Here is a 27,208-nt window from a genome sequence, read left to right on the forward strand (position 1 = left end):
ATGTAAATATGAAGGTTACACCAGTCATCATTGGGCACTCATGAATGATCAAGAAGGTAATGGAAGCCTGTATCACCAAGATCTCTCCTCGTCTTGGCTTGTTTGACATCCAGAAGACAGCTATCTTGGGCACGACCAGACTAAACTATGGGACATTAGTAGTAGTTACACTTGAAATTACCTGGTACTTTTTGTTAGAGCAACGTTATTCAAGGAAAATATACAGACTTGATCTTGATCAGAGGAATAATAATAATTATGGTAATAATGATGATGATGATAATTATAATGATTATAGTAATGATGGTGATAATGATAAAAATAATAATTGTGATGATGAATGCGATGATGATGGTAATATTCAGTGAATAAATAGCACATACTGTGCAAGAGTTATTGTAATTCTGTTCTGTTTAAAGATGCATGTGAAGTAATGTTAAGTATTCTGCTCTTTTCCCACTAGGACTGTGCATATTTTGACCAGCCAAGCCACAGTACTGGTGCCCTAGCTACGAGATTGTCTTCAGATGCGTCAAACGTGAAAGGGGTAAGAAAATAATTTATCTATAAGAGTGCCAAAGTCTCATGTGGTATGTGAACCTCAACGTCTAAACCAATAATAGATCTCAGGGCAAGCTTTTCTGTAACTACCCAAAACAGTAATTTTGTGGCCTAAAACTTAAAAATAAAATAAAAAGGATCTTGTATGTGAAAGAGAAACTATTTTCTCCATTCTGCCATATTTGCGAGTATTAAGTTAAACCCAAACTGAGATACGAGGGGTTTCTTTGTAACAATTCTCCCCAGTGCTGGAAGTTTTAGCACAGCTTGCACGGTTAAAATGTGGCATGCTTGAGTGAACCCCAAACTTTAAACCTTGTATTCTCCTTATTCTTACCAACTGAGCTATTACGCCTCCTATTGTTAGAGAGCCTGTGTTTTGTGACAAAGAGGCTTTACATTTTGAATTGACTAGTATTTCAGAGAGAAAAAGGATTAGAGTGATGAAAATTCATCATATATAACTACTACAAAAGAAAAAAAAGAGCAGCCTCCTTCATTGTCATTCCTTATTCCCCTCCTCTTCCTACCTAGGCCACCGGGATGCGCATCAGCACCATCGTGCAGTCTATGGTCACGCTGATTGTTGCTCTTGTCATCGGCTTCATCTTTGGCTGGAAGCTGGCTCTTCTCATCTTTGGTTGTCTCCCAGTCCTGGCTATCTCTGGTGCCCTTGAGATGAAGATCCTCCAAGGGGGACACGAGAAGGATGCCGCTCTCATCGAGGAAGCCGGCAAGGTATGAACGAGTCCAAATCCAGAGATGCTAGTCTCTAGGCTTTTGCCTGACTTTAGGGCCCTGTCAACCTCACATTGTGGGGCTTTTTCAGGAAGCCAGAAAAGTATGAATAATTCTGAACTCAAAATCTTCAGTCTTTTGCCTGACTTCAGACCCTGGCAAATTCCCATTTAAGGCTATTTCAGGCAGGTTTCATTTTTTTTCTGCATTTTCTGGCTTTCTAAAGGAGTTTAGTCTCACCTGCATAGCAGTGAGACTATAGGCGCCGCTTTTCCGACGGCGGCGTCAACACCAAATCTTAACCGAAGGTTAAGTTTTTGAAATGACAGCATAACTTAGAAAGTATATGGACCTTGTTCATGAAACTTGGCCATAAGGTTAATCAAGTATTACTGAACATCCTGCCTGAGTTTCATGTCACATGACCAAGGTCAAAGGTCATTTAGAGTCAATGAACTTAGACCATGTTGGGGGAATCAACATCAAAATCTTAACCTAAGGTTCAGTTTTTGAAATGTCATCATAACTTAGAAAATATATGGACCTAGTTCATGAAACTTGGACATAAGGTTAATCAAGTATCACTGAACATCCTGTGTGAGTGTCAGGTCAATGGATATTAGCCATGTTGGGGGTATTTGTTGAATTACTATCATAACTCTGTAAGTATATTGGTCTAGTTCATAAAGCTTAAACATAAGGGTCGTCAAGTGTCACTGAACATCTCATGCGAGTTTCAGGTCACATGACCGAAGTCAAAGGTCATTTAAGGTCATTGAACTTTGGCCATTTTAGAGGTAATTATTAGATTGCTGTCATAACTTTCAAAGTTTATAGATATATTGTATAAAATGTGGATATAGGGGTAATCAAGTATCACTGACGAGTTTTAGGTCACATGATCAAGGTCCATTGTCAATTAACGTAGTATTGTATCATTATATGAATGGTGTTTTTTGTGAATAATTATTCAAATGGTGTTTTTGTCTCGCCTGCATAGCAGAGCGAGACTATAGGCGCCGCTTTTCCGACGGCGGCGGCGGCGGCGTCAACATCAAATCTTAACCTAAGGTTAAGTTTTTGAAACGACATCATAACTTAGAAAGTATATGGACCTAGTTCATGAAACTTGGCCATAAGGTTAATCAAGTATTACTGAACATCCTGCCTGAGTTTCAGGTCACATGACCAAGGTCAAAGGTCATTTAGGGTCAATGAACTTAGACCATGTTGGGAAAATTATTTTCAAAATCTTAACCGAAGGTTAAGTTTTTGAAATGACATCATAACTTAGAAAGTATATGGACCTAGTTCATGAAACTTGGGCATAAGGTTAATCAAGTATAAGTGAACATCCTGCTCGAGTTTCAGGTCACGTGACCAAGGTCAAAGGTCATTTAGGGTCAATGAACTTTGGTCAAGTTGGGGGTATTTGTTGAATTACTATCATAACTTTGAAAATTTATGGATCTAGTCCATGAAACTTGGACATAAGGTTAATCAAGTATTAGTGAACATCCTGCCTGAGTTTCAGGTCACATGACCAAGGTCAAAGGTCATTTAGGGTCAATGAACTTTGGCCAAGTTGGGGGTATTTGTTGAATTACCATCATAACTTTGAAAATTTATGGATTTAGTTAATGAAACTTGGACATTAGGTTAATCAATTACCACTGAATATCCTGTGCGAGTTTCAGGTCACATGACCATGGTCAATGGTCATTTAAGGTCAATGAACTTTGGCCGTGTTGGGGGTATATGTTAAATTACCATCCTAACTCTGAAAGTTTATGGATTTAGTTCATAAAACTTGGACATAAGAGTAATCAAGTATCACTGAACGTCCTGTACGAGTTTCAGGTCACATGACCATGGTCAAAGGTCATTAAAGGTCAATGAACTTTGGCCGTGTTGGGGGTATTTGTTGAATTACCATCCTAACTCTGAAAGTTTATGGATCTAGTTCATAAAACTTGGGATATAAGAGTAATCAAGCATCACTGAACATCCCCTGTGAGTTTCAGGTCACAAAACCAAGTCAAAGGTCAGTTAAGGTCAATAAACTTAGGCCATGTTGGGGTTATTGTTGAAGTGCCATCATAACTTTAAAAGTTTATGGATAGAGTGAATGAAATGTGGACATGGGTGTAGTTGACAGTCTTAAGTCTCCGTTCAAATGTCATTTATGGTCAATGAACGTGGTATTATGTCATTATATGAATGATGTTTTTGTGAATGATTATTTTATAGTAGTTTTCAAAGTTAGCACTGCTGCTATATTAAATTGCGTAATGCAGGCGAGACTGCCAGAGGCGTTCCACTTGTTCAAAGTCAGCACTGCTGCTATATTGAATCGCGTGATGCAGGTGAGACCGCCAGAGGCATTCCACTTGTTTATTTTATTTTTTTCCTTTTTTAGGAAGCCAGCAAGGTACAAAGAAGTCCAAACCCCAAGGCAGAATTCACAAAGGAGGTTTTGAATCTGTGGTTTGAAACCATGTTTTATGCAAATTTCATGAATTAATTAGGCTTAATTCAACCCGTAAGTTGAGAAAGGGTCCAATGATGAATGCATTGTTTTTTTTCACGATACCCTAAATTGAATCTTGTTACCAGGGCTGAATGAATACTGCGCCCACAGTTTTGAATTGACATCAAACTCACTTGGAATTTTTTGCTACTTTTTTCTCCAACCACCAGATTGCAGCTGAAGCGATAGAGAATGTCCGCACTGTCGCCTCACTCAACCTTGAGGATAGGATGATCAGCAATTATGCAGAGCAACTGGAAAATCCTTACAAGTAAATAGAAGAAAATGACTTTGGCATGCTTAACTAATGTAGCCACTGCGAACAATAATTTCATGAGAATGTCGTTAATGAAAAAAATTAGGATCACTGGTCACCATGTCATTTTAGGTCTAGATTTTCAAAACCTAATTTTTTTATTAAAAACATATAGATTATTCATTCTCGGATGGACTGAGATTCAATAGTAACTGCAAGTTTAACTTATGATGAATATAAATGCACTTCCTCAAAGCCTGTTATAGGTAGATTTCAGAACTTTGCAACTTATGGCTGCCATAACTTGGGAGGGGGGGGGGGAGGCTTCTAAAGAAAAGCAAAAGAAGATTTATTGGGGTTATAGAAGAGCCATGTGTGTTGCTATGTCAGTCATTTTTTTTCATTAGGTACACTTGAACTATGTGTTAATTAATTACCATGAAAAGCAGCACCCGAACAGAATTTGTTTTTGTATGATATGTACATGTAGTACATCAAAGTCATGAATGTGTTTTTTTCTGGCTTAAATTTCTTGTTACAGGCAAGGAAAGATAAACAGTCAGGTTAACGGCCTTGCCTTTGCCGTCTCTCAGGCGATGATCTTCTTCATCTATGCTGCATCCTTCCGTCTTGGAGGATATCTGGTCTCCATCGGTGATATGACGGGGGATGAAGTATTCAAGTGAGTGTGGGGTAGTTTAACAGAATTATATCAAGTCAGTTGAATTAGAGTATGTTCCCTATGGATTTGGGCAATCAATGGATATTAGAAATATAGATGGATAGATGGATGGATCGATCAATGGATGGATAGATAGATACATGTAGATCAATAGAAAAATGGTGTTCAATACAATATAAATGTTACATACACTTATCATATGTTATTAGATGGAGAGTTTTGCATTAACACCCTGTAGGTAAGTCCTGAAAAGGACTGTTGGTTTATCTTTCTGATAATAGCGCTTAAAAGAACTGTTATTCTTGACATTTCAAGCACATAAAGGCCACCGCACACCTTACGACCCGACTGGTCGGCGACTGGCTTGCGACTGAGTGAGGGGAGATTAATCGCAAGGCAGTCATAAGCCTCAACACCGCACACCTTGCGATCCGATCTGGGACTCACGCATGCGCTCTTTGCTTTTTGGCATAGCAACTGAGAAAGTGCGCTTACTACTGCGTATGCGCGTTGTTTATCATAATACGCATCGTGCAACTCTGCTGTGTGATTGGCTGGAAGTTGGATTGAGCTTGCGATCCAGTCATAAGGATTCGACCAACGAACGTAGAGGGCAGCAACACACAAGCGTGTTGCTCTAAGGAAGGTCAACTCGATACGCGCATGCAGCTGAGGTACGCGCATATTTTATCATTTATGCCAACGAAATCATACGCCGATCCAATACAACAACAAATTAGTAGCGATCACGAAAACAATATGAAAGAATATGACTACAACGATATCAAAGATAACATTAAAAAATTATGTTGGAGAATATACATACACTTAAAAACATACGTTGATATTTAAAACTTCACAAATATAAGTTTTAGAAACTAAATCATTACCAAATCGGTGATTGTTGTTATCAGTAATTTCACCAGACGGCTGTATTAGGTGATTTGCGTCGAGACGATTTTGTGACCACTCGCAAAGCATTTCGGGATTGAATATGACCACCTTATTTTCTCTGAGCTCTTCGCTGAACCCATCATCACAGTGCAGCTGCAGCGCAGCGCGCAGCCAATGCAATGCATCCGATGCATGGGGTTTTTTCGCCGTCCATAGTCTCGGACTCGAAGTTGAAATTTAGACCCGGATTTCGGGGAAACAGCGCCTTTATTTCAGATTTATAGATTTAAAAGTCGAATGAAATTAAAAATTTGAAATCTAACCTTGAACAATCATCGTTGATAAACATCAGCCCTGAAGCAATTGCACTTCAAATCAGACTAGGCAAATTGGACGTCATTGTCTATGTTGCTAGAAGGTCTATGACGAGTCGCCTGAAGCCCCAGCGCATCATCAACGTCACTAGCTAGCTGCGCGACCGCGGCCCAGACTCGGCGCACCCAGGCCAGAAAAATTACCTCGATTATTACGGTGGTTGTCTATGCATTTATTAGTGGTGCAGCGAAATTCAGCAGAAGAAAATAAGAGATATGAGGTATCCTCGTCATAGACTTAATATTCCAAAATGAGGAAAAATGTCAAAATCATGATTATTGAAGCTAAATATTTTCTTTAAAAATAAAAGTAATACCTTTAATATTTATACCCAGAATAACCGATCTAATAATTGTTCATTAAAAAATATTTGAAATTAACAAATGAAAAAAAATCAACTCGACAAATTTCCCAAAACCCCACCTTATTTTTTAGAGTGGTCACAAAATTTGAGCGGAGTTGACCTTCCTTAGAGCAACATGCTTGTGTGTTGCTGCCCTCTACGTTCGTTGGATTCGACATGTCAAATCCTTACGATTTTCCTTGCGACTTGTCTCTGACCGGTCTGCGACGCTCAAGCTGACAAGAGCTGTGACGTCACATCTCCCCTCACTCAGTCGCAAGCCAGTCGGCGACCAGTCGGGTCGTAAGGTGTGCGGTGGCCTTAAGTTTTGCTCTCAGGTGAGCAAAGCTTGAATCGTCCAGAATAACAGTTCTTTTAAGCACTATTATCAGAAATATAAACCAACAGTCCTTTTCAGGACTAACCGACATGGTGTTACGCAAAACTCTCCATTTAGTCTTACCGCCATGCAAACCTTCAAAGCTCACGTAATCATTCATGGAAGGATGGATGGATGGATGGATGGATAGACAGATAGATAGGTAGATAGATAGATAGATAGATAGACAGACAGACAGACACACACACAGACAGACAGACAGATAGATAGATAGATAGGTAAATAGATAGATAGATTCCACTTTGTCAACTTTATTTTGCACATTGTCAAATGAAATTTTGGTTCAGAAGCAGTTCATCTAACCATGTAGACTAAATGATGTCAGACAAAGTTGGTGTAGCCTAATAACCCTACACTCTTTTCTTTTTGATAGGGTAATCTTCGGAGTTGCGTTTGCTGGTATCTCGGTCGGTCAGTCAATGGCTTTCCTTCCAGACTACGCCAAGGCTCGCCATTCTGCGGATCTTATCCTCCACCTGTTCAACACCAAACCTCTTATCGATAATTACTCCACTGACGGGGCTCATCCGGTAAGAATAGCAGCGGAACTGCCACAAATGTACAGAAGCGTAAACTACCATCTGCTTGATTAGAAGGCAGTAGATTTTTCTTGCCAGGTTGACTTGATAGTCTTGAAAATTTGACACGGCGAGATACATTATTTTGCCAAGTCAACTTCTAAAGTGTTCATATGCCGTCATGGTGAGATATGAAATAGATAATGATGCTACGTTATTCTGCTTAGTTGACATATTTTAAATCTGTTTTGTTTCGCAACAGAGTTCAGTGCAAGGTAGGATTGAGTATAGTGGTCTCAAGTTTGCTTATCCTACGCGTCCAGACATCACCATTCTCAAAGGGCTGAGTCTTACCATCAAACCAGGCCAGACTGTAGCCTTGGTAGGAGAGAGTGGGTGTGGAAAGAGTACCTTGGTATCACTTCTAGAGAGATTCTACGATCCAGAACAAGGCACAGTGGTATGATAGTATACTTCTCTTCAACGTCTAATTTTAAATGGGTACTTAACCCTACATGTAATTCTCCCGGGGGGGGGGGCATAATGGCCCCCCCTCAACAATTTTCGTGATATATCTGCTGCGCAAAATTTTTTGACCTTGCTGCTCACTGACTTTTTACTTTCAAGTCTCGCGCAAATTTTGAGACCAAATTTGTGATGCCCGGGTACGCGGTTACGACATTACGCTCATAAACGTGATTTCATGTACAAATCCAATGCAGATTGTGTATTAGCCAAAATTCATAAATGTATCATTATTTCTACTTATACTGATTAAACTTAATTAATTTTGCCTTGTTTATGATCAGAATTAAGTCTGGAATGATTTCCATCGAAAAAACAATAAAAAAACAAAAAGTCAAAAACAAAGAAATACATAAGAAATAAAAAAAACAATAAAATACATAAGAAATCGGTCTTGGTACAAGAATTTTTTTTCATTCACAATTGTTAGGAATGCTTTAAAGAATATTTTCACCAAAAATAGCATTCTAGAAGCTTTAATTAGTGAATCAGAGCTAAAAGTATGATTTCATGAATAAATTAGCATAATTCATTCATATAAAATAAAAACATATGAATTCAGTGAAATTTACCAATGCAACTGCGTAGATTACGTCATTCTTTACCATCATGAAAATTTTCGTTGTGATCGCGCAATCCGCGGCTGAGATCTTAAGGGGGGCCATTATGGCCCCCCCGTGAATGACAAGAATAAAAATACCCCGGGAGATTTAGGGTTAAGGCTGAAAATAATCGTCTCTAAATAAATCCACTGAGCAAAATGCTGAATATTTAATCAAAATCTGATTAACAATTGACAAAGGTACTGAATTTTGAAATTAAGCAATAATTTTTAAAAACTTCTATCTGCACTTTCTCATGAACATGCAATATGTGGTAGTGTGGATGTTACATTATCAGCTTGCTCATTGCATATTTATGAAGACATGCATAGAGCTTACTGTTTCACCGGAATAATGCAAAAGTTAAAAATGTCATAATTTTGTTATTTCTTGCTCAATCTTAATGAAATTTTCAGTGTTCTTTTTGTCTGATTCCACTTTATCTGTTCAAAGCATTATTTTCAGCCTGGAGTACCCCTTTAATGTATCTAAACAAAAGTTTGCCTTTAAGAGGTAATGTTTTGTTGAGATATTGCCAAACGTACATTTATTATGAAATATCAAACTTTGGGTGTAAAGTAACCGAGGCAGCCATTCTTTGAATTCAATCTATATGCCATCCTTGATGAGCTCAACTATGTTCTTGATTTGATGAAAATAATTTATTGCTTATGGTCTGTCAAATCAATGAAGTGTCATTTGCATTCTTCAAGAAAAGAAAGAGTGATAACCGTTGCATTATGTGCTTCATATTTCCACTTTGCACAGTCTCTGGATGGGAAGTATGTAAAAGACATCAACATCCAGTGGCTCCGAGCAAACATGGCGATCGTGAGCCAAGAACCGATCCTCTTTGCCTGTTCTATCGGGGATAACATCCGATATGGCGTCGACGAGAAGATGGAAGTGGCGGATATCGAGAAGGTTGCCAAGATGGCCAACATCCATGATTTCATAGCGTCTCTTCCTCTTGTAAGTATTGCAGCGACTGTCTTTTCTTTTCTATTTTAGGGGTAATTTGGTTCCATGACATCTGTGCTCATGGCAAACCGCTTCCCCATCTGTACATTACTGAGGGAACATTACCCCCATTCTTTAACCACGGGTGTAACTAAGATTTCAACCAGTGTTCTAGCTAGACCCATTTTAGTTGTGGTTGCTATTTCACGGCATTACAAACTTTTTTCAGGCTGAGTAATAGTGGTCTTAAAGCCCAAAGTGAAGGAACATCGATGCAATAACAAGCTGACATTAGTGAATCTTTGATAATATTAATAAACTTATATTTATATTTATAATATTGGAATGTTTAGTGTAAATTATGCAAATAAAACAAGATTAAAGATGGAAATGAATGCAAGAGCGATTCCTTTTTTCAAGGACTTAGTTATGAAACACTTTTCATTTGAAATTAGTGGTGGACGGAAGCAGTGTTAATCATCATGAGTCATGGTTGGAAATCTGTGCCGGTTGGGCCTGACCACTGCTGTCCACTGTAGCTATAACACTGATAATTTAGTCTTGCATTGTTCTCTTTTCAGGGATATGATACGCTAGTAGGAGAGAAAGGAACCCAGTTATCTGGGGGTCAGAAGCAGAGAGTAGCCATCGCCCGAGCACTGGCTAGGAATCCACGGATCCTACTCCTCGACGAAGCTACCTCAGCACTTGATACAGAGAGTGAAAAGGTAATAATTATCGTGTTTATCGACAGAATGTTTGAAAATTATTTGCTTGCTCTTTCAAGCCTATTCAAAGTTTTGGTAAATCTAATGAAGTTGAATTTCACCATTCCAATTCATTTCTCGATTACGGTAAATGGGTATGCCCAAAGCTCTTATGATGTGGATGATATAAAATCATGTGGAAGCGCCGTGGTGTAGCGGTTCTGACTCTCGCCTTGTAATCAGAGGGTTGTGTGTTCGAATCCCACCATGGCCTAGCGTCCTTTGGCAAGGCGTCAATCCACAATTTGCCACTCTCCACCCAGGTGTTAAATGGGTACCCGGTAGGATGCGAAAGCCTATGTAGTATGCCTAGCAATTGAGTCTTAGAACTCTTGTTGGAATGCTCCCCAGGGAGTGGAGAAGGTGCATACATTGTATGCGGGCATGCAAGGATCCGATGACTGGGGTAATAATATATCTGTAAAGCGCTTAGAGACGTCGTTCCGATGTGTTAAGCGCGATATAAATGCGGAATATTATTATTATTATTATGTTACAGGATAAATTTTGTGGTATGACATGAAATGTTATGTTTAAGGATTTTTTAATGAAAGGGGGACCCATATCTTAGGATCTTTCTTCAAACTAGTCACCCTTCCTGGCCACACACAGGCCTGTATACCCAATACATGTGTTCATGAGTAACTCCTAGGAATAGAGCATTATTATGAACATGTGCTTTTCCTCCTTTCCTCTGTCATCTTTCCACTTGAAACCATTTTTAAATAATCTGATATAATTTGTCCTCTAGGTCGTCCAAGCAGCTCTGGATAACGCCATGAAGGACCGGACGTCGATCGTCATCGCCCATCGTCTCTCCACCATCCAGAATGCCGACGTCATCGCCGTCATCAGAGAGGGCGTGGTCGTCGAGAGCGGAAGCCACCAGGAGCTCCTCCAGAGCAAAGGACACTATTACACCTTAACTGGGGGCAAGATTGATGTAGAATAGATGCCCACAGAGGCTCAAAAAGAGGTTCATATTCACTTGGTACAAGCAGTTGATCTGCTTCTCATAAAATCTAATAACATGCAGGCTAAGCCAGTTTAGTCTACTGTCAATTTGGTCTTCACTATTGATGATCCAATACCCACCAAGTCTAATTCCTTTTTTAGGCTAATGCCCAGATGGTCCAATTTCCGCTTTGTCTACATAGTATATATATATATATATATTTTTTTTTTTTACTTTGTTAAGTAAAAATTTGGTTCATAATCAGTTTATTTAACCATACCAACTAAGAGATGTAAGAGGTGGATATTTTAGGAGATGGATATACCGTAGTCTGATGGGAAATTAGACCAAATGTATTAAATCTAAAGGGAAGAACTTGCATTAGATCAAATGGGATGAGGCCGAATGGAAAGTAGAGAAAGCAGATAAAGACCAAGTGACAATTTGCGTCACAATGTATTCAAACCTCTTGAGTACCAGCGACTGACCTTTTTAATATCTGGGGAGCGTTTCATGAAAGGACTTGTCGGACATTTCTGACGAAGTCGGTTTCATCCGGCAGGTTTATCGGACAAAAATCTGGATGAAATGCTCCTCAGAGAGTACCGTACTTAACTAGGAGTGTTGTTGAAATAGGCTTTGGTATTCATAGATTTAACCTGGTGAGTTCAAGGATGATGATGAGCCCTTATAAGTTAAAGGGGAACCTAACCTTGGTCTTAAATGTTGTGTTGGAAAGGAGAAAAATAAAGAAAACAGAACGGTGAAAATTTGAAAAAAATCGGACAAGAGGTAAGGAAGTTATGGCTGCTTTAAAATTGAGATCCCTAAGACTATGTTGATTTCAAATTGGCAACTGGGTAAGTTAATTATGACAAGGGGCAAGGACAACTTTCCCATAGGCCATGTACTTAATTATCAGGGATTTGTGGTTTTCTCCTAAGTACCCATTCCCCTGGGGCTGTAATCTAAATATAACCCAGGTAGCATATTGCTTTATGTCCTCATGAAAGAAAAATATAAATTGAAGTTTAACTTTTGAAAAAAAATGAAATTTTAGCCATTTTATGCATTGGGGTACATGGAAGAGTAGCCCTTGCCTTACATCACTATGACATCACATATGCGGCCAGTTTGAAGTTTCCATGGGTATAGTGATTACCAATTTTTAAACCTTTTAAAAATTCATAACTTTCTTATTGTTTGTCCGATATTGTTCAAACTTTCACCTATAAACTTGTCTGATTTTTCTTTTTCCTCTAAAAACAAGTTTTTATTTGGGTTGGATTCCCAAAGCTAAGTGAACGACTCGCTGGGCTTCTGTGGAAGCCCGTCGCACGCAAAGGGTTAAGGCCCTTGTTGCATCAATGCTACAATTGATTCAACTATGGAAGGGCCAGCATCTCCATAATCTGCCATCCAGATTGTGCACATAAACGTCTGAATAAAGTGCTTTCATGTTGTGCTCTTAAAATGATTAATACTCGTCAATCTCACATTTATTGAGAGGTTATTCTACCGCCATTCACCTCATGCAATTTTAATACTGTATTATGAGAAATTGATATCCTGATTTGATATGTGTGCATAATGGTATTTTTGAGTGCTTGTTTTTATGTCATTATGGTCTCATTTGTCTTACATAGTTGAAGCTTTACACAGTTGAAATCTACATCAATCAGCCTATTTTTTTTAAATCAAAGGGACATTGTTTCTTTATACAGAAAATATAATGTCATTGGCTTTTCCATAGTTTTAGCTATCCGTAGTTGAAATTATCATCAGTCATTTGCAGTTCTTGTATTAACACAAGGCCATGGCATAATGGATTCATTAAAGAATTGCAAAATGCCCCTTGCTGGATGACGAGGAATAAGGTAGGTACGTGAACTCTTATATTGAAGAGCATTTTTTTGGCCAATATACCATCCAATGTTTACGTCCGACCATCTGTGGGACCTGGCTAGAATGATCAATCCTGTTTTATTGTTCATACGAAACGTTGGGATGGACAGTGAATGGAGTCAAGTAGTAGGAATGGAGAAAATTGAAGGTCAGATGAAAGGAAAGGCAGATTAATTCATAGAATTACCCTGAGGTATATTGTATTCATTCTATACATGCACCTAATGAATATTTTGTTGTATATCTATCATTGTTAGAATTCATGAGAATCATTATATAGTGCTCAGTATGTTTTTTGTGAACATGCGGTCAGAGAAGAAAAATGTGCTTGTGATAATATTTGTGTTTCATTGGAATCCAAGTTCAGGGAATCCCCCAAAATGTCTACTATTTCATTGAATTTGTGACCCCCATGCCCTACTTTCTTTGTGTTGAATATTAAGTATATTTATTTAGTATTATACATCCTTCATCAGATTGACTTCAATATCTGTTTTACATATCCATATGTGAGAACAAAACAGAAGAAAATTATGCATAAATTGGTATGAAATTTCTCCATTTTCTTTCAATTCTTCAAATCTGATTTATATTTAAACACTTAAAGGAAATATTTACATCATTTGACATAAATTTAGGTTTTCATTTTTATTTTCCCCTTTTCTTTGTGTTTATGATAACCTATATCAATTTATACCACAATATGCGTACCAAAGATTTTGATTAGATTTGTATGTAAAGGAAAAAAGAGTGCCTTATCTTTGAATATGCGAAGTTCACTGTTGAGAGCTGGTGGTGGTTTTTATCCTGGTGTCAATTTTAGTGCTTGTGTTGTGGGATTACTTGCCCCAACCAAAACACCAAACTTGAAGAGGCTGGTGCTTGAAATGGTTTTGATGGGTGTTGAGCTCTCAATAATGTTATTTGATTCATTTTGTACACCTGTGTTTGGTGTTAGAGAGCGGGTTAGGCAGTCTGAGTTACACCTTCAGCACTAGCACCAAGACAACAGTGATCTTGCAATTACCAAGTGTTATCTGTTGTTTGCGGAAGACAAGACAATGCAATGAAGGTAAAAAGAGTTACGCAAGTGGTTGTACAGGATTTCTTAGATATTCAACTCCGATGAATAGGCCTATTATAAATATCAATAACATCAAAAAGCCTGTAAAGAGGCTACGATCACTGATTTAGACTTAGTGCCATATTGTCATGCGATATAGTGGTTAGTATACCCAATCATTGTGGTTTTAACACCGCAAAAAAGACACCAGTGCACCTGATTAATGACCATTGTGTATCCCACACATTGAGTCAGTTTCATTAAATCATTGCAAGTGCATTGTATAGCATTCCAAGTCACTAAATTATGACCAACATTCCTAAGCTCTATTTGACCAAAAGTGGAATGTTTTTAAAATTACATGGATGAAATTTTGTACATGTTTACCATGGCATGTCATTTGGATCTTTCACGTACCATGCAATCTATTTTTCTGGATACAAATTTGAAGGACATGTAAGTGATTGTTAAAATGAGCAGACCTTTTTAAATGAACACCTATGCATTGCCTTCTTTACTTTTTGATGGAGTACATTTTATTTTAGCCAAAGTCGAATGAGTTTACATTGAAATAATATGCTAATTTCCACAAAAAATCAATAGGTGAAAAATCTAGTAACAGGTTTCCACCTTTGTAAATTGGAATGTTGGAGGATCCCTAGTATAATTAACATTAATGAACTTTTGCTGATAATTTAGTCTTGCATTGTTCTCTTTTCAGGGATATGATACGCTAGTAGGAGAGAAAGGAACCCAGTTTTAGACAAGCTTTAACTCTCCACACATATAATCAAATGAAGCTTTAACCTTTTTTAAAATTTTGAAAGAGAAAATCATAGATTGTCATTTATTTCAACAATACCAAAGAAGGTTTTCTTTTTAAATTTTTTATTATTGTTTATATTTATATATACATTAAATACTATGTATTATATACTTCAAATTATTTATAAAAAATTTATGTAATTCAAATCAGCTGATAATTAATAATGATTCTTAGCCTTGTACTACTAGTATTCAGCTTTCATCCTTATAAAATAATGGTGTGTTCAATGTCGATTTTCAAATTAAACAGCAACATGAACCGTGTTTTAAAAAACTCCATTACAAAACAGAACACAACACAATCAGCTGTGCACTGTTCAGTGTCGAAAATATGACGCTGATCGTTTTTTTGTTGTTGATCGTCTTTAATAAATTTCCCACTTTAGATGGAGCAAATAAAAAGACATTTTAAAAACTCAATTGTGTTCATTCGCAATATTGAAGGTCATAAAATCTGAGCTGATCACGTATACAAACGCATCTTTTGCACCATCTTCTTTCGAATCGTGATTTGAAAAATGTTAACATTTTTACAACCAGGAATGGAGGACATTATATACATCCTTTGTTTCTCATATCTGCATTTTGTAATCACGTTTTCAATCATGATTCATTTTGCCATTTAAATTTGGAAACTGACATTGAACACACTCTATGTACAATATATATATATGTACTTACCAAAGAAAAGAATGTACAGAGATGTTATTGCGTTTGTGTTGGCTGTTTTTCGTCATCTCTGCAAACCCTTTTTTTTTTCAATTGATTTTCAAAAATTTATTTTCAATAATTCATTGTTTTCTTTAATGAATTTCAAGTGGAGTAGAAGAGGAAGAAAAATATGGTAAGCTTTCACTGTCTTTATTTCTACAAATTATTTTAACAACATTATTGTGTATTCTAGAAGGTATTATTCATCTAATCTATGCTAGTGCAAACCAGTGATTGCAATAAGTATAAATACTCTTTGTGATGTAATTTTTATTCACCAAATAATGTATACTGAAAGAAAAGTACATTGTTTACCAAATTATATATAATCTGCATTTGATGCATTCCCGTAGTTTAGTATAGTTTTAGTTTTAAATTTAAGAACATGTATTAATGTTTTCGTGTTATCACATGTTGTAAAGATAATTTTCTTGTCATTCAAATAATTTATATCATTTTATCCATGATTATGCAAAGGCATTCTTAGATCATATGATTTTTTTTTATTGTGAATAAGACTTTTGCCTGTACTGGAATGATGGGTCATGTTACACACAACTTTATGAATGATTTTATTAACAACAATATGGTTTACATACAATTTGCTTAAGGAAGCAACAAAATGTGAGTCCATTTTTATTTTTCACTGATGTACATAAAATATATTACTTTGTTTTAATTGAATAGAAAAATTATATTACTAATACGTAGGTTAGTAGGGCATGTAATGGTTATCACAGTGAATATATTTAAATATCGCTATCTGTTTTTTTTTTGTAAACCTGAGCTCAGGCCATCAATAATAAAAACCAAATATGTGGCTTTCCATATTCCAGTTCATAAGTTCGTGTGCAAACAACCTTATGAATAAACCTCAATAAAAAATATGAAGGAATAATTTACTTCAATTGATAATTTAATACAGAAACATCCAAAGAAGTTGTTATGTAAATGATTGTATGTTATTCTGTATTTTGTTACTCCCAAAAATTGTTGCACCAGACATATTGCCTTGTTTACTAAAAACAAACCCAATTAATTATGAGACTTAACGATGACCCCCCCCCCCCCACCCCCATTACCTTTTGGCAACGATCTTACACCTCCCGTGACCATTCAGTTCAGCTTTCTTATTTTTTTTTGGGGGGGGGGGGTGTTTTAACGACTACAGTCCCTGGGTATTGCTGATCGAATATTGTAAAATAAATTTACTTGTATATTTTGTGTATACATACATGTAGATCACATTTTGGTGTATGAGCAGCTACAAAATAAAAGTATTGACCCTGTTTTAACACAAATTCATCTGTTTTCAAACGATCTGTGCATTGTGAGTACCAAATGTTTTGAAAGGGGGAGGAGGGGGTGACCCAAGTGGGTCATTTGAATATGAATATAATTTAAACGCCAAGTCTACCAAAACTAGTTGATTTTCACTGTATTCACACAACAGTCATATGAATATCCTTGCTTCATTACTGTCTCTCTTGTTCTGTCCCTCTCTCTCCAACTCTCATTCTCTTCCCCTCTCTTCCGTCACCTGTCTCCTCTTTTCTCTCTTGCTACACCCTCTTACCCTTCCAAGTTTCTCTTCTGTTTCATTTTTGTCTTGCCTGCATAGCAGAGCGAGACTATAGGCGCCGCTTTTCCGACGGCGGCGGCGGCGTCAACATCAAATCTTAACCTAAGGTTAAGTTTTTGAAATGACATCATAACTTAGAAAGTATATGGACCTAGTTCATGAAACTTGGACACAAGGTTAATCAAGTATTACTGAACATCCTGCCTGAGTTTCAGGTCACATGTCAAAGGTCATTTAGGGTCAATGAACTTTGGCCAAGTTGGGGGTATTTGTTGAATTACCATCATAACTTTGAAAATTTATGGATCTAGTTCATGAAACTTGGACATTAGGTTAAGTACCACTGAATATCCTGTGCGAGTTTCAGGTCACATGACCATAGTCAATGGTCATTTTAATAAGGTTAATGAACTTTGGCCGTGTTGGGGGTAATTGTTGAATTGCCATCATAACTTTGAAAGTTTATGGATAGAGTGAATGAAATGTGGACATGGGTGTAGTTGACAGTCTTAAGTCTCCGTTCAAATGTCTATGGTCAATGAACGTGGTATTATGTCATTATATGAATGGTGTTTTTGTGAAAGATTATTTTATAGTAGTTTTCAAAGTTAGCACTGCTGCTATATCAAATTGCGTAATGTAGGCGAGACTGCCAGAGGCGTTCCACTTGTTTAATATATCAATTATAAACACCATATGCAAGATCAAAACCTTAAGATTAGATGATCAATTTTTGTCTCGTCTGAACGAAGCTCGGCAGAGACCTATAGTAATCACTTTTCCTGTTGGTCTGTTCCAAAATGTTTAAGTTTTTGTTTAACTTGCTCTCATTTCTTTATTTCTGCATCAATTGAGTTCATACTTGGTACATATGATCCTTGGGTAATACCACATGTTTGTCTATGAGGATGATGGGGTCAAAGGTCATCTAGGGGTCATACGGTCAAATGATAGTATGAGGTCATGTCTGTTACAAAAATGTTAGTTTTTTGTTCAAATTGCTCTCATTTCTTTATTTCTGCATCAATTATCGTTGGCACATTGTACATATGATCCTAGAGTCATACCACATGTGTGTCCATGAGGGTGATGGGATCGAATGTCATCTAGGGGTCAAAGGGTCACATGATAATTTTGATGTTTTTGTTCAACTTGCTCTTATTTCTTTATTTCTGCATCAATATTATGTTGACACTTGGTTCATATGATCCTTGGGTAATACCACATGTGTGTCCAGGGGGGTTATGGGGTCAAATGTCATCTAGGGTCAAAAGGTCAAGTTTTTGTTCAAATTGCTCTCAGTTCTTTACATGAGGATGGTAAGATCAAAAGATATTTTATCGATCGCGATATCAGGCGAGACTAGTGGTTCGTGAACCACCTTGTTCAGGATATTTTATTTGGTTGATTTGATAAAAGTCAAATAAGAAAAAGCAATGAAATAATTGAGACGTTGTGTTATATCTCTCGCGTTTATTTACAATGTTTCATAATTGATAAGCAATCTGACACAGAACGTTAAAAAGAAGAATGAAAATACTCTTGTTTTTTGTGTCCCCCTTATCATATTCAATTGCAAACTTTTACGGCAGAGCAAATCTCTCATCATATAAGGATCGCTTGTCATTTAGGCTTAATTCACAATTGGTTCTAGTACATCCCCCGCCCGTATAGCACCATCAATAATAAGGGATTGCCCATGGTATTTTGAATAGGGGGGGGGGGGTCCTAAACAGAAAAATACGTGATTTTTCCCCTCTTTTATATATATTTTTTTTCATAAATGGAAAGATAATTGAGGCGGACGGTCTAACTCATACCGCCCCAGCCTGTCGAGGAATGTCCATACTTTCCCACTTTGTATGATCAAAATCAGCTAGGGACCCAGTTTTAAGGGGAGTGAGAATCGCCTCAGCAATTGCTTTACAAGAGTCTCAGTCAATGATCAAAATTTTCGAGTCATCCTTGAAAACTTCATTCGCTGTCAAGGTTGTGTAACATATTGTAAGCAATTGCACTCACTTGCAAGAATGACATTACAATGTACAACAAATACATATTGTAAATAAATATTGCATAGATCTATATCGGATTGTTCGTCTCCTTTGGTTGTGGGTTGTACGTTCCTCCATCCATTTTGAAATCGGACAAGCTCCCTTGTATGTCAAGGAAGAGCTTTTTGTAGTGCTCCGCTAATGCTCCCCTTAAAAGTTTTAGGAGAGCTTTTTATTGCTCCCCTAATAATTAGAAAACTGAGTCCCTGCAAAATGTTTGATAAAATCGAGCTATTTCATTATTGTCGATTTGACGTATTATCAAACTCTTTAACAAACTTACCTGCAAAATTAGAAACTGTTGCTTATACAGTGCGTATCAAGAAAAAGTTTACACTTTGAAAAAGAGCTGGGAATTAAAAAAATATACAACATGTGGGTAATTTTTTCTCATATAATCTTGGGTTTGGGTCTCATCTATCAAATAAAAGTAAAAAAATTGACAGAATGTTACACTTGAGTGAGCACCGTCCACTTTTGTAAAGCTCGCAGAAATCTGTTTAATGCGCATAAATGCTCGTTTTCACGCTGTGTCAAGGGGAACGGGCGAAATCAAACTTACCCTGCGAAACATTTTCATACATTTCCCTTGCAGTTTTAATCAATTTAGATAAAACGGATACATTCAAGCATTATGTAACAATTTTGCCACCCAAATTGAAAACACTTAGTAAGCACAACCCTTACCCTTTTTGTGCCAGCTGGATCTGAGGACATAACTGCGTCTGAACAAAAGTTTACATCGGACATCTCCAGCATTTTTTTCACTAAGTTTTTATCATTTAAAGTGGGTTTACATTTCATTTTTCATATAATACTTGTTTCTCGACACTTTTCCCAAGCTTAACAATGATTACAAGATGAAAATCAAGCCTAATTATAAGCCATTTCATGTAAATCACAGCTCAGTGTAAAGCAAATATCGTCTTGATGGTCTCGGTTTGTGGAGGAGTGGGGTGGGGCGCAATGTACTCTTCGAGGTGTTTTGGGCAAGGAAACAAGTTTAAAAAGGTAAAATATATCTTCAATCATTTTTACTAGCTAAATTCCACGTGTTCTTCATGATTAAGGTCTACTTTTATTCGCATAACTATTTTAAAGTTCTGCATGCGCAAATCATTTTTCACTAACTTTTCAAAAGTAAGTGGTGCTCACTCAAGCGGAAATATTTTTCGATAGTTAGATCTGTACCAATGTTAAAATGTGTAAAAATCTTCAGGATATTACAAATGTATAATTTTACGGGATTATTTCAAAGTGTTTTTTTTTGTTGATACGCACTGTATATCAAGTATATCAAAGGTGGAAATTGCCTACCGTCGAATTATTCAAAAAGAGGCAAAAACCCTAAGTACGGATCATTGGCACTATACTTTTATTCATGCTAATAATGACTAATTCCGACTTAGCAATTCCATCAAATTATCAATCTTTTGGTACGTTAGAACGTGCATGTAATGTCTTGAAAATTATGACCACACTTCATGTACACTTTAGTCGGGACTTAAGTTTATTGCCATGATCATGATGACAGAAAGATACGAGCAACAAAGCAAAGACGGCTCGTTTCGAAGATACTGCATGTTAGCAGATCGGACATTTCATGCTGATGAAATACACCTAATTCCCGACGGGAGTAGAACAATTCCATCCCTATAGGCTTTCAAGCTTTTGCCTTAAAAAATGAAAATAGACTCTGCAAATAGGCCTACGAATGTCAACAGACATGTTATACAGACACAAAGATACAAATGGATCACTCTCACTAGAGTCTGCCCCCCTGACGAGTCACTACCCATGCGCAAAGGACGTATCCCTGCCCCCCCCCTCTCTGACGAGCTTGAAGACCCGCCCCCTGACGAGCTTGAAGACCTTCTTTTTTTTGCTTAACCATTTTTTTTCTGATTCGAAATCCTATATTTGTGGTTGAAGACCTTGTTTTTTGCTTGTCAAATTTTTGGGCGGACGGTTTTGCCCCCCCCTGTGGAAAATCCTAGGTACGCTACTGATCACTCTATTCAGAGCCATTCATAATCAATGCCCTTCCTCGAGGGGTCCACTCACAGTAATGAGAGAAATAATATGACATACATGAATAGATGAATAAAATGGTATTTGGTTTACATACATTTAAAACCAAACAAGCATACCCCCCCATGAATGCGTGATAAACCACCCATGTGAGGAGTATATTTCTTCGTATGTTTTGATTTTATATGAATAGTACAATGGTGACTATCGCTTTCTTATTCAATCTGTCTTAAACATTTCATGATATAAACACCATTTTCTTATATTTTTGTCGAACCTGCTAGTTAAATGCAAAGACGAATTTGTCTCATGGTCAAAAGCTGTTTAATGACGTTATGGATATAACAAGTATACGTTTGATTTCAACTGGAATTTTTCGGTTTTAATTTATGACAGAAATTGACCCAAAACTGTAAATAATCCTCCAATTTATTCCCCAAAAGAAAATTTATTTTGTTAAAATTGTGCCCGGAATTCATGTCATTTTCATGGAATGAGAGGGGAATCGTCCTCGATGTGCAAAACCGAACGGTAATGTACACCCATACGGTGCGCTATGACGACTGCGCGGTATAAAAATGACCGTTTTTGAACAGGTTTTGGGGTGTTGTGTCAAGTAAAATCGGCTCTAATATGAAAACGGGCAAAAACGGGCAGCTAAATTTTGTATCGACTTAAAGCTTAGACATCGCGAAAAATGATGCCTATAGAATTTAGACGGAAATCCACGGAAATCTAAACTCTTTTAATGTAAATGCAAAAAACGTTGATTTTCAGCCTATTTCGAGGTATAATCATCCTATAAACCTCCTGAAAGGTGTCTATTATCTACTTTGAACACTTTCATACGAAAAAAAGATTATATCAGGATTATGTGGGAGCCATTCCAGATTCCTACATGAAAAACCTTCTGTAAAATGGCCTGTTTTTCAACTAGGTTGTCTTCCACGCGACATTTCGCAAAATGTCACATTTTTAGATTTGAGGTAGGAAATTAACAACCTTTATGCAAATTTCTGAATGAAATATTTTGCTGAAATATTCTTCAAGGTGTTGTCTTTCAGCTGGGCATGACAAAAATTAAAAATCTGAAATTGCCCAAAATGACTTTTGGCGCACTTTTGTTTCGCCCCGGCCCACTGTGCGTCGGTCCTCTAGATTGTTGCTTGCTTACAAGCATTCATGCTTTCTTAGCAATCAAGTAAAAAAAATTACCACCTCCACCATCTAATTCCAAAGTACATGACACATACTTATGACACCTACTTATAGTAGAGCGGATAAGCTCCAAAAATCACAAAAATTGTGCAAATTTTGACTAAAGCATGAAACTTTCACAAGTAGTAGTATATGCCGTAAGATTTATTTTAAAGATGGGAGGTAAATTTTAAAATGCCATTTTCGGCCGTTGCAATGGCAACGGATAAATTTCTAAAAAATGACATACATTCCCATGTAAATGGTAAATAAACATGATATAGATGACCAAAATTATACTTTTTAGGCTCCCAATTGAATACATATGAAATTTAGAAATATTCAAAATCACCAAGATAGTTCCAATTGGTCCGTTGCCATGGCAACGGCTTGTTTTTCCCCAGAAAAATAAAAAATTTGATTTAAAAAACGTTGTAGAATATGATTTATCTTTAATTTCCCCTAATTTTACAGTGTTAAACAAATATATTTTTGTTCCGAAATGTATAAATTACATCTCAAGCCATTGCCATGGCAACCAAATAACTTCTAATTTACAAAAATAACATGGTTGACAAGACAACGGACAGGTGGAAAATACAATTAGAATTGACTTAATCTGTATGCTTAAGTTTTGACCCCCTTATTTGAACAAAAATAAAGAAATTGTTCTACAGGAGTTCTTTATAAAGATAAAACATTATGTTGCCTTGGTAATGCTTGAATTGAATTAAAAATATAAAATATTGCATAGGGCCCGTTGACATGACAACATCTTATTTCCCTCTAGAAACGTAAAAATATTGATAAAAATGTAAAATTCATGTATGATCATAATTTTATTTTTTATAATTTTAAGGTACTAATCGAAATATGTTTGTGACTAAATTTATGAATATATCATCTTAAGCAATTGCCATGGCAACCAGATAACATTTTATTTTACAAAACAACAACGTGGATGACAATGTTATGGACAGGGGAAAAATACAATGAAAATTAACTTAATGTACATGCATAAGATTTGATCTACTCAATTAATTTAGGGGAAATAATACAGTGAGTGTTCTGCATGAACTAAATAGAATGATAAATATTGATGTTGTCTTGGTAATACTTGAATTCAACGATAAATATCAATGTGCAAATGGCCTGTTGCCATAGCAACGGATCATTTACCCAAGAAAAGTATTACAGTTTTAAGGTCATCTCTCCTTCACTTTCTCTTCATTTTTCCTAGCTAATGATTTTTTTGGGGGGATAGGTTTGCAAATTCCCGAGAATTTCCTTGATGGAAACTTTTCCTTGGAATAAACTGGATTTCGTGGGACTTTTGGAATTTCGGCAATTTTCAGGAATTTTAAATAATGATGGGAATTTTCAAAAAGTAACAATTTTCAGATATTTATATGCAGGAATTGAAAGGCTTATCCTGTCAGATGATGCTTGATAGTGCTTTGCTATCAAATTTCAATCGAAGTATTAGGCTAAAACAGTCAGTAGGTTACAAGATCATGTAAACTCCTCAAATAGACTTAAGACTTTGATATATCAACCCCTATAATCCCCTTATAATATTGATATGATGAACAGTTTTAAAGCACTAATCACCCCAAGATGCTTTCTTCAAAATGGCCATCTGCGAATACTTTGAACGAAATTGTCCAGCTTCGAAATTAGAGTTTCGGGAAATTATTCGAGCCCAATAAAGTCTGATGTGATTTTTGTAGGTCTTATCTCGATGCCATGTAAAATGAAATAAGATGGTATTTATCATTAAGCATATTTATGTTCAGCAACCTAAAATAAGGGAAAATTAAATAAAATAAACATATTTTTATCAAAAATTTGTTCTTGTCTGGGGCCATTTGCAACATTGATATGTATCATTATGTTCAAGCATTACCAAAACATTAATTTTTATCATCCTAATGAAATCATGAATGACACTTAATGTAACTTTTGTTCAAAATCAAAAGAGTAGGTCAAACCTTACGCATATTAAGTTAATTTTATTGTATTTTCTGCCTGTCCATTATCTTGTCAGCCATATTATTTTTTGGTAAATTAAATGTTATGTTATTGCCATGACAATGCCTTCAGATGTTATTTATACATTTAACAACAAACTTGTACGTGTATGTTTGGCTCCCTAAACTTAGTGGAAATGAATGAAAAATAAGATTCTACTGGGTATCTTTTTATCAAAGATGGTATTTTTTGTCGAATAAAATGAACTGTTGCCATGGCAATGGAACACACATTTGCAAACACTGATATCATTAAATTCAAGTATTACCAAGGCTACATCAATTTATTATTCTAATGAACTAATGCAGAACACTTACTGTAATTTTTGGTTAACACTTTAATAATGACTGGTCAAACATTATGTAGATTAAGTACATATTTATTTTACATTCCACCTGTCCAATATCATTTCAACCGTATTATGTTTTTGTTTTATAGATTATATCTTAATTGGTTGCCATGGCAATAGGTGAAGATGTTATTTATATATTAACAGCAAGCATATATATGCTTAGCACCCTAAAATTAGGGGAAATGAAAGAAAAATCAGATTTTACAATGTTTTTGTTTATCAAAGCTGCTGATAGTTTTCTGGGGGAAATGAGCTGTTGCCATGGCAACGGGACATTTGAACACTAATATTTATACATTAAATTCAAGTATTACCAGGGCTACATCAATTTATTATTCTAATGAACTCAAGCAGAATACCTAATGATTTTTTATTAAAAATTAAATGACTAGCAAAATCTTTCGCACATTGAGTTATTTGTAATTGTATTTTCCACCTGTCCATGATCTTGTCATCCAAATTATTATTTTTTGTAAATTAGATATATTTGGTTGTCATGGCAATAGCTTTAGATGTTATTTATACATTTTGAATTGTATCTCTATATTTAGCACACTAAGATAGGGGGAAATGCAAGAAAAATCAGATTCTAAAATCCTTTTTTAATCAAAAGTGGTACTAAATGATCCGTTGCTATGGCAACAGGCCATTTGTAACATTGATATTTATCGTTGAATTCAAGTATTACCAAGGCAACATCGATATGTATTATTAGTTCATGTAGAACTCTCACTGTATTATTTCCCCTAAATCAATTGAATATAGGTCAAACCTTATGCATGTACATTAAGTTAATTTTAATTGTATTTTCACCTATCCATTACCTTGTAATCCATGTTGTTGTTGTTTTTTAATTAGATGTTATCTGGTTGCCATGGTAATGGCTTAAGACTTTATGTTTAATTATAAATTTAGTCACAAACATATCTCGATTAGTACTTTAAAATTATTGAAAATGGAAAGATGCCCATACATTTATTCTACATTTTTATCAATATTTTAAACTTTCTAGAGGGAAATAAGCTGTTGCCATGGCAACGGGTCCTTTGCAACATTTTTGTTTAAGTTTAATTCAAGCATTACCAAGGCAAAATAATTTTTTATCTTTATAAAAAACTCCTGTGGAACATTTTTGTATTTTTTGTTCAAATGAGGGGGTCAAAAGTTAGGCATACAGATTAAGTCAATTCCAATTGTATTTTCTACCTGTCCATTGTCTTGTCAACCATGTTATTTTTGTAAATCAGATTTTGTTTGGTTGCCATGGCAATGGCTTGAGATGTAAATTATACATTTAGCTACCAAAGTATCTTTGTTTAACACTGTAAAATTAGGGGAAATTAAAGATAAATCATATTCTACAATGTTTTTTAAATCAATTTTTTTATTTTTCTGGGGAAAAACAAGCCATTGCCATGGCAACGGACCAATTGGAATTATCTTGGTGATTTTGAATATTTCTAAATTTCATATATATTCAATTGGGAGCCTAAAAAGTATCATTTTGGTCATCTATATCAGGTTTATTTACCATTTACATGGGAATGTATGTCATTACCTCCCATCTTTAAAATAAATCTTATGACATATACTACTACTTGTGAAAGTTTCATGCTTTAGTCATAATTTGCACAATTGTTCGGCTTATCCGCTCTACTATTATATACATAATGGCATTTAAATGACTAAACTGCCAATGCAAAGAATAACTCGACTACATTATATTTCCCCTCCAAATATATTTACACGCAAGATCTCTCATTAATTAGGACATATACGTATAAGCATAATCCTTTAATTTCATGCAGGATATACAGTATGGAATCAAAATGAAAGTTCTATTAAAATGCCACCTACTTTGCAAAGTTTCAATCATACTCTAAAATCTATATTATCTGCAGACGAGGTGTAAATAAATTTTTAAGAAATATATGCATATTCAACTTTTAATGATACATGCGACCATGCATGATTGTTATGAATTTCACTTAAAAGGGATCTTTTTATCAAAGCATGTTTGATAATTTCCTCTTGCAAAATTAATATTTGTTCATTTTTCTCTATCCGTTTTCAGAATGATACTCGAATCGCTTCCCAAAGCAAAACAAATCAATGTTATTCAGCTAAACGAAAACAAACATTTTTTTTACAATCATAATAATAAATGGAAACATAATTTAAAACATTTGTTTGTAAGGAATGCGATGAGGGCATCATTTCATTCAGGGGTACTCAATTTAGACTGCTGCCCTCGTTGTGCCTAATTTTAGCACAAACCATTTCCTTTACACCATGGATAAAAAGATCAGTGTTTGCTCAGGCATGGAAAATATGCATATATTTGGTGACAC

At 35.9% G+C, this 27,208-nt stretch overlaps 1 protein-coding gene across 1 annotated transcript in view; it reads left to right on the forward strand.

Annotated features, from left to right (window-relative positions):
* LOC129276396 (ATP-dependent translocase ABCB1-like) overlaps positions 1–11,897 on the forward strand; it is a 38,203-nt gene extending 26,306 nt beyond the window's left edge. Inside the window, exons 18-26 of the mRNA XM_054912771.2 lie at positions 464–547; positions 1,096–1,299; positions 4,000–4,100; positions 4,627–4,767; positions 7,153–7,309; positions 7,560–7,757; positions 9,193–9,396; positions 9,966–10,112; positions 10,903–11,897. Of these exons, the coding sequence (XP_054768746.2) occupies positions 464–547; positions 1,096–1,299; positions 4,000–4,100; positions 4,627–4,767; positions 7,153–7,309; positions 7,560–7,757; positions 9,193–9,396; positions 9,966–10,112; positions 10,903–11,103 (1,437 nt within the window). The 3' untranslated portion in view covers positions 11,104–11,897. The remainder of the gene's footprint in view (positions 1–463; positions 548–1,095; positions 1,300–3,999; positions 4,101–4,626; positions 4,768–7,152; positions 7,310–7,559; positions 7,758–9,192; positions 9,397–9,965; positions 10,113–10,902) is intronic.
* Positions 11,898–27,208: the final 15,311 nt, after the last annotated feature.

The sequence above is a fragment of the Lytechinus pictus genome, chromosome 14 (assembly GCF_037042905.1).
Source record: "Lytechinus pictus isolate F3 Inbred chromosome 14, Lp3.0, whole genome shotgun sequence".
Lineage (NCBI taxonomy): Eukaryota > Metazoa > Echinodermata > Echinoidea > Temnopleuroida > Toxopneustidae > Lytechinus > Lytechinus pictus.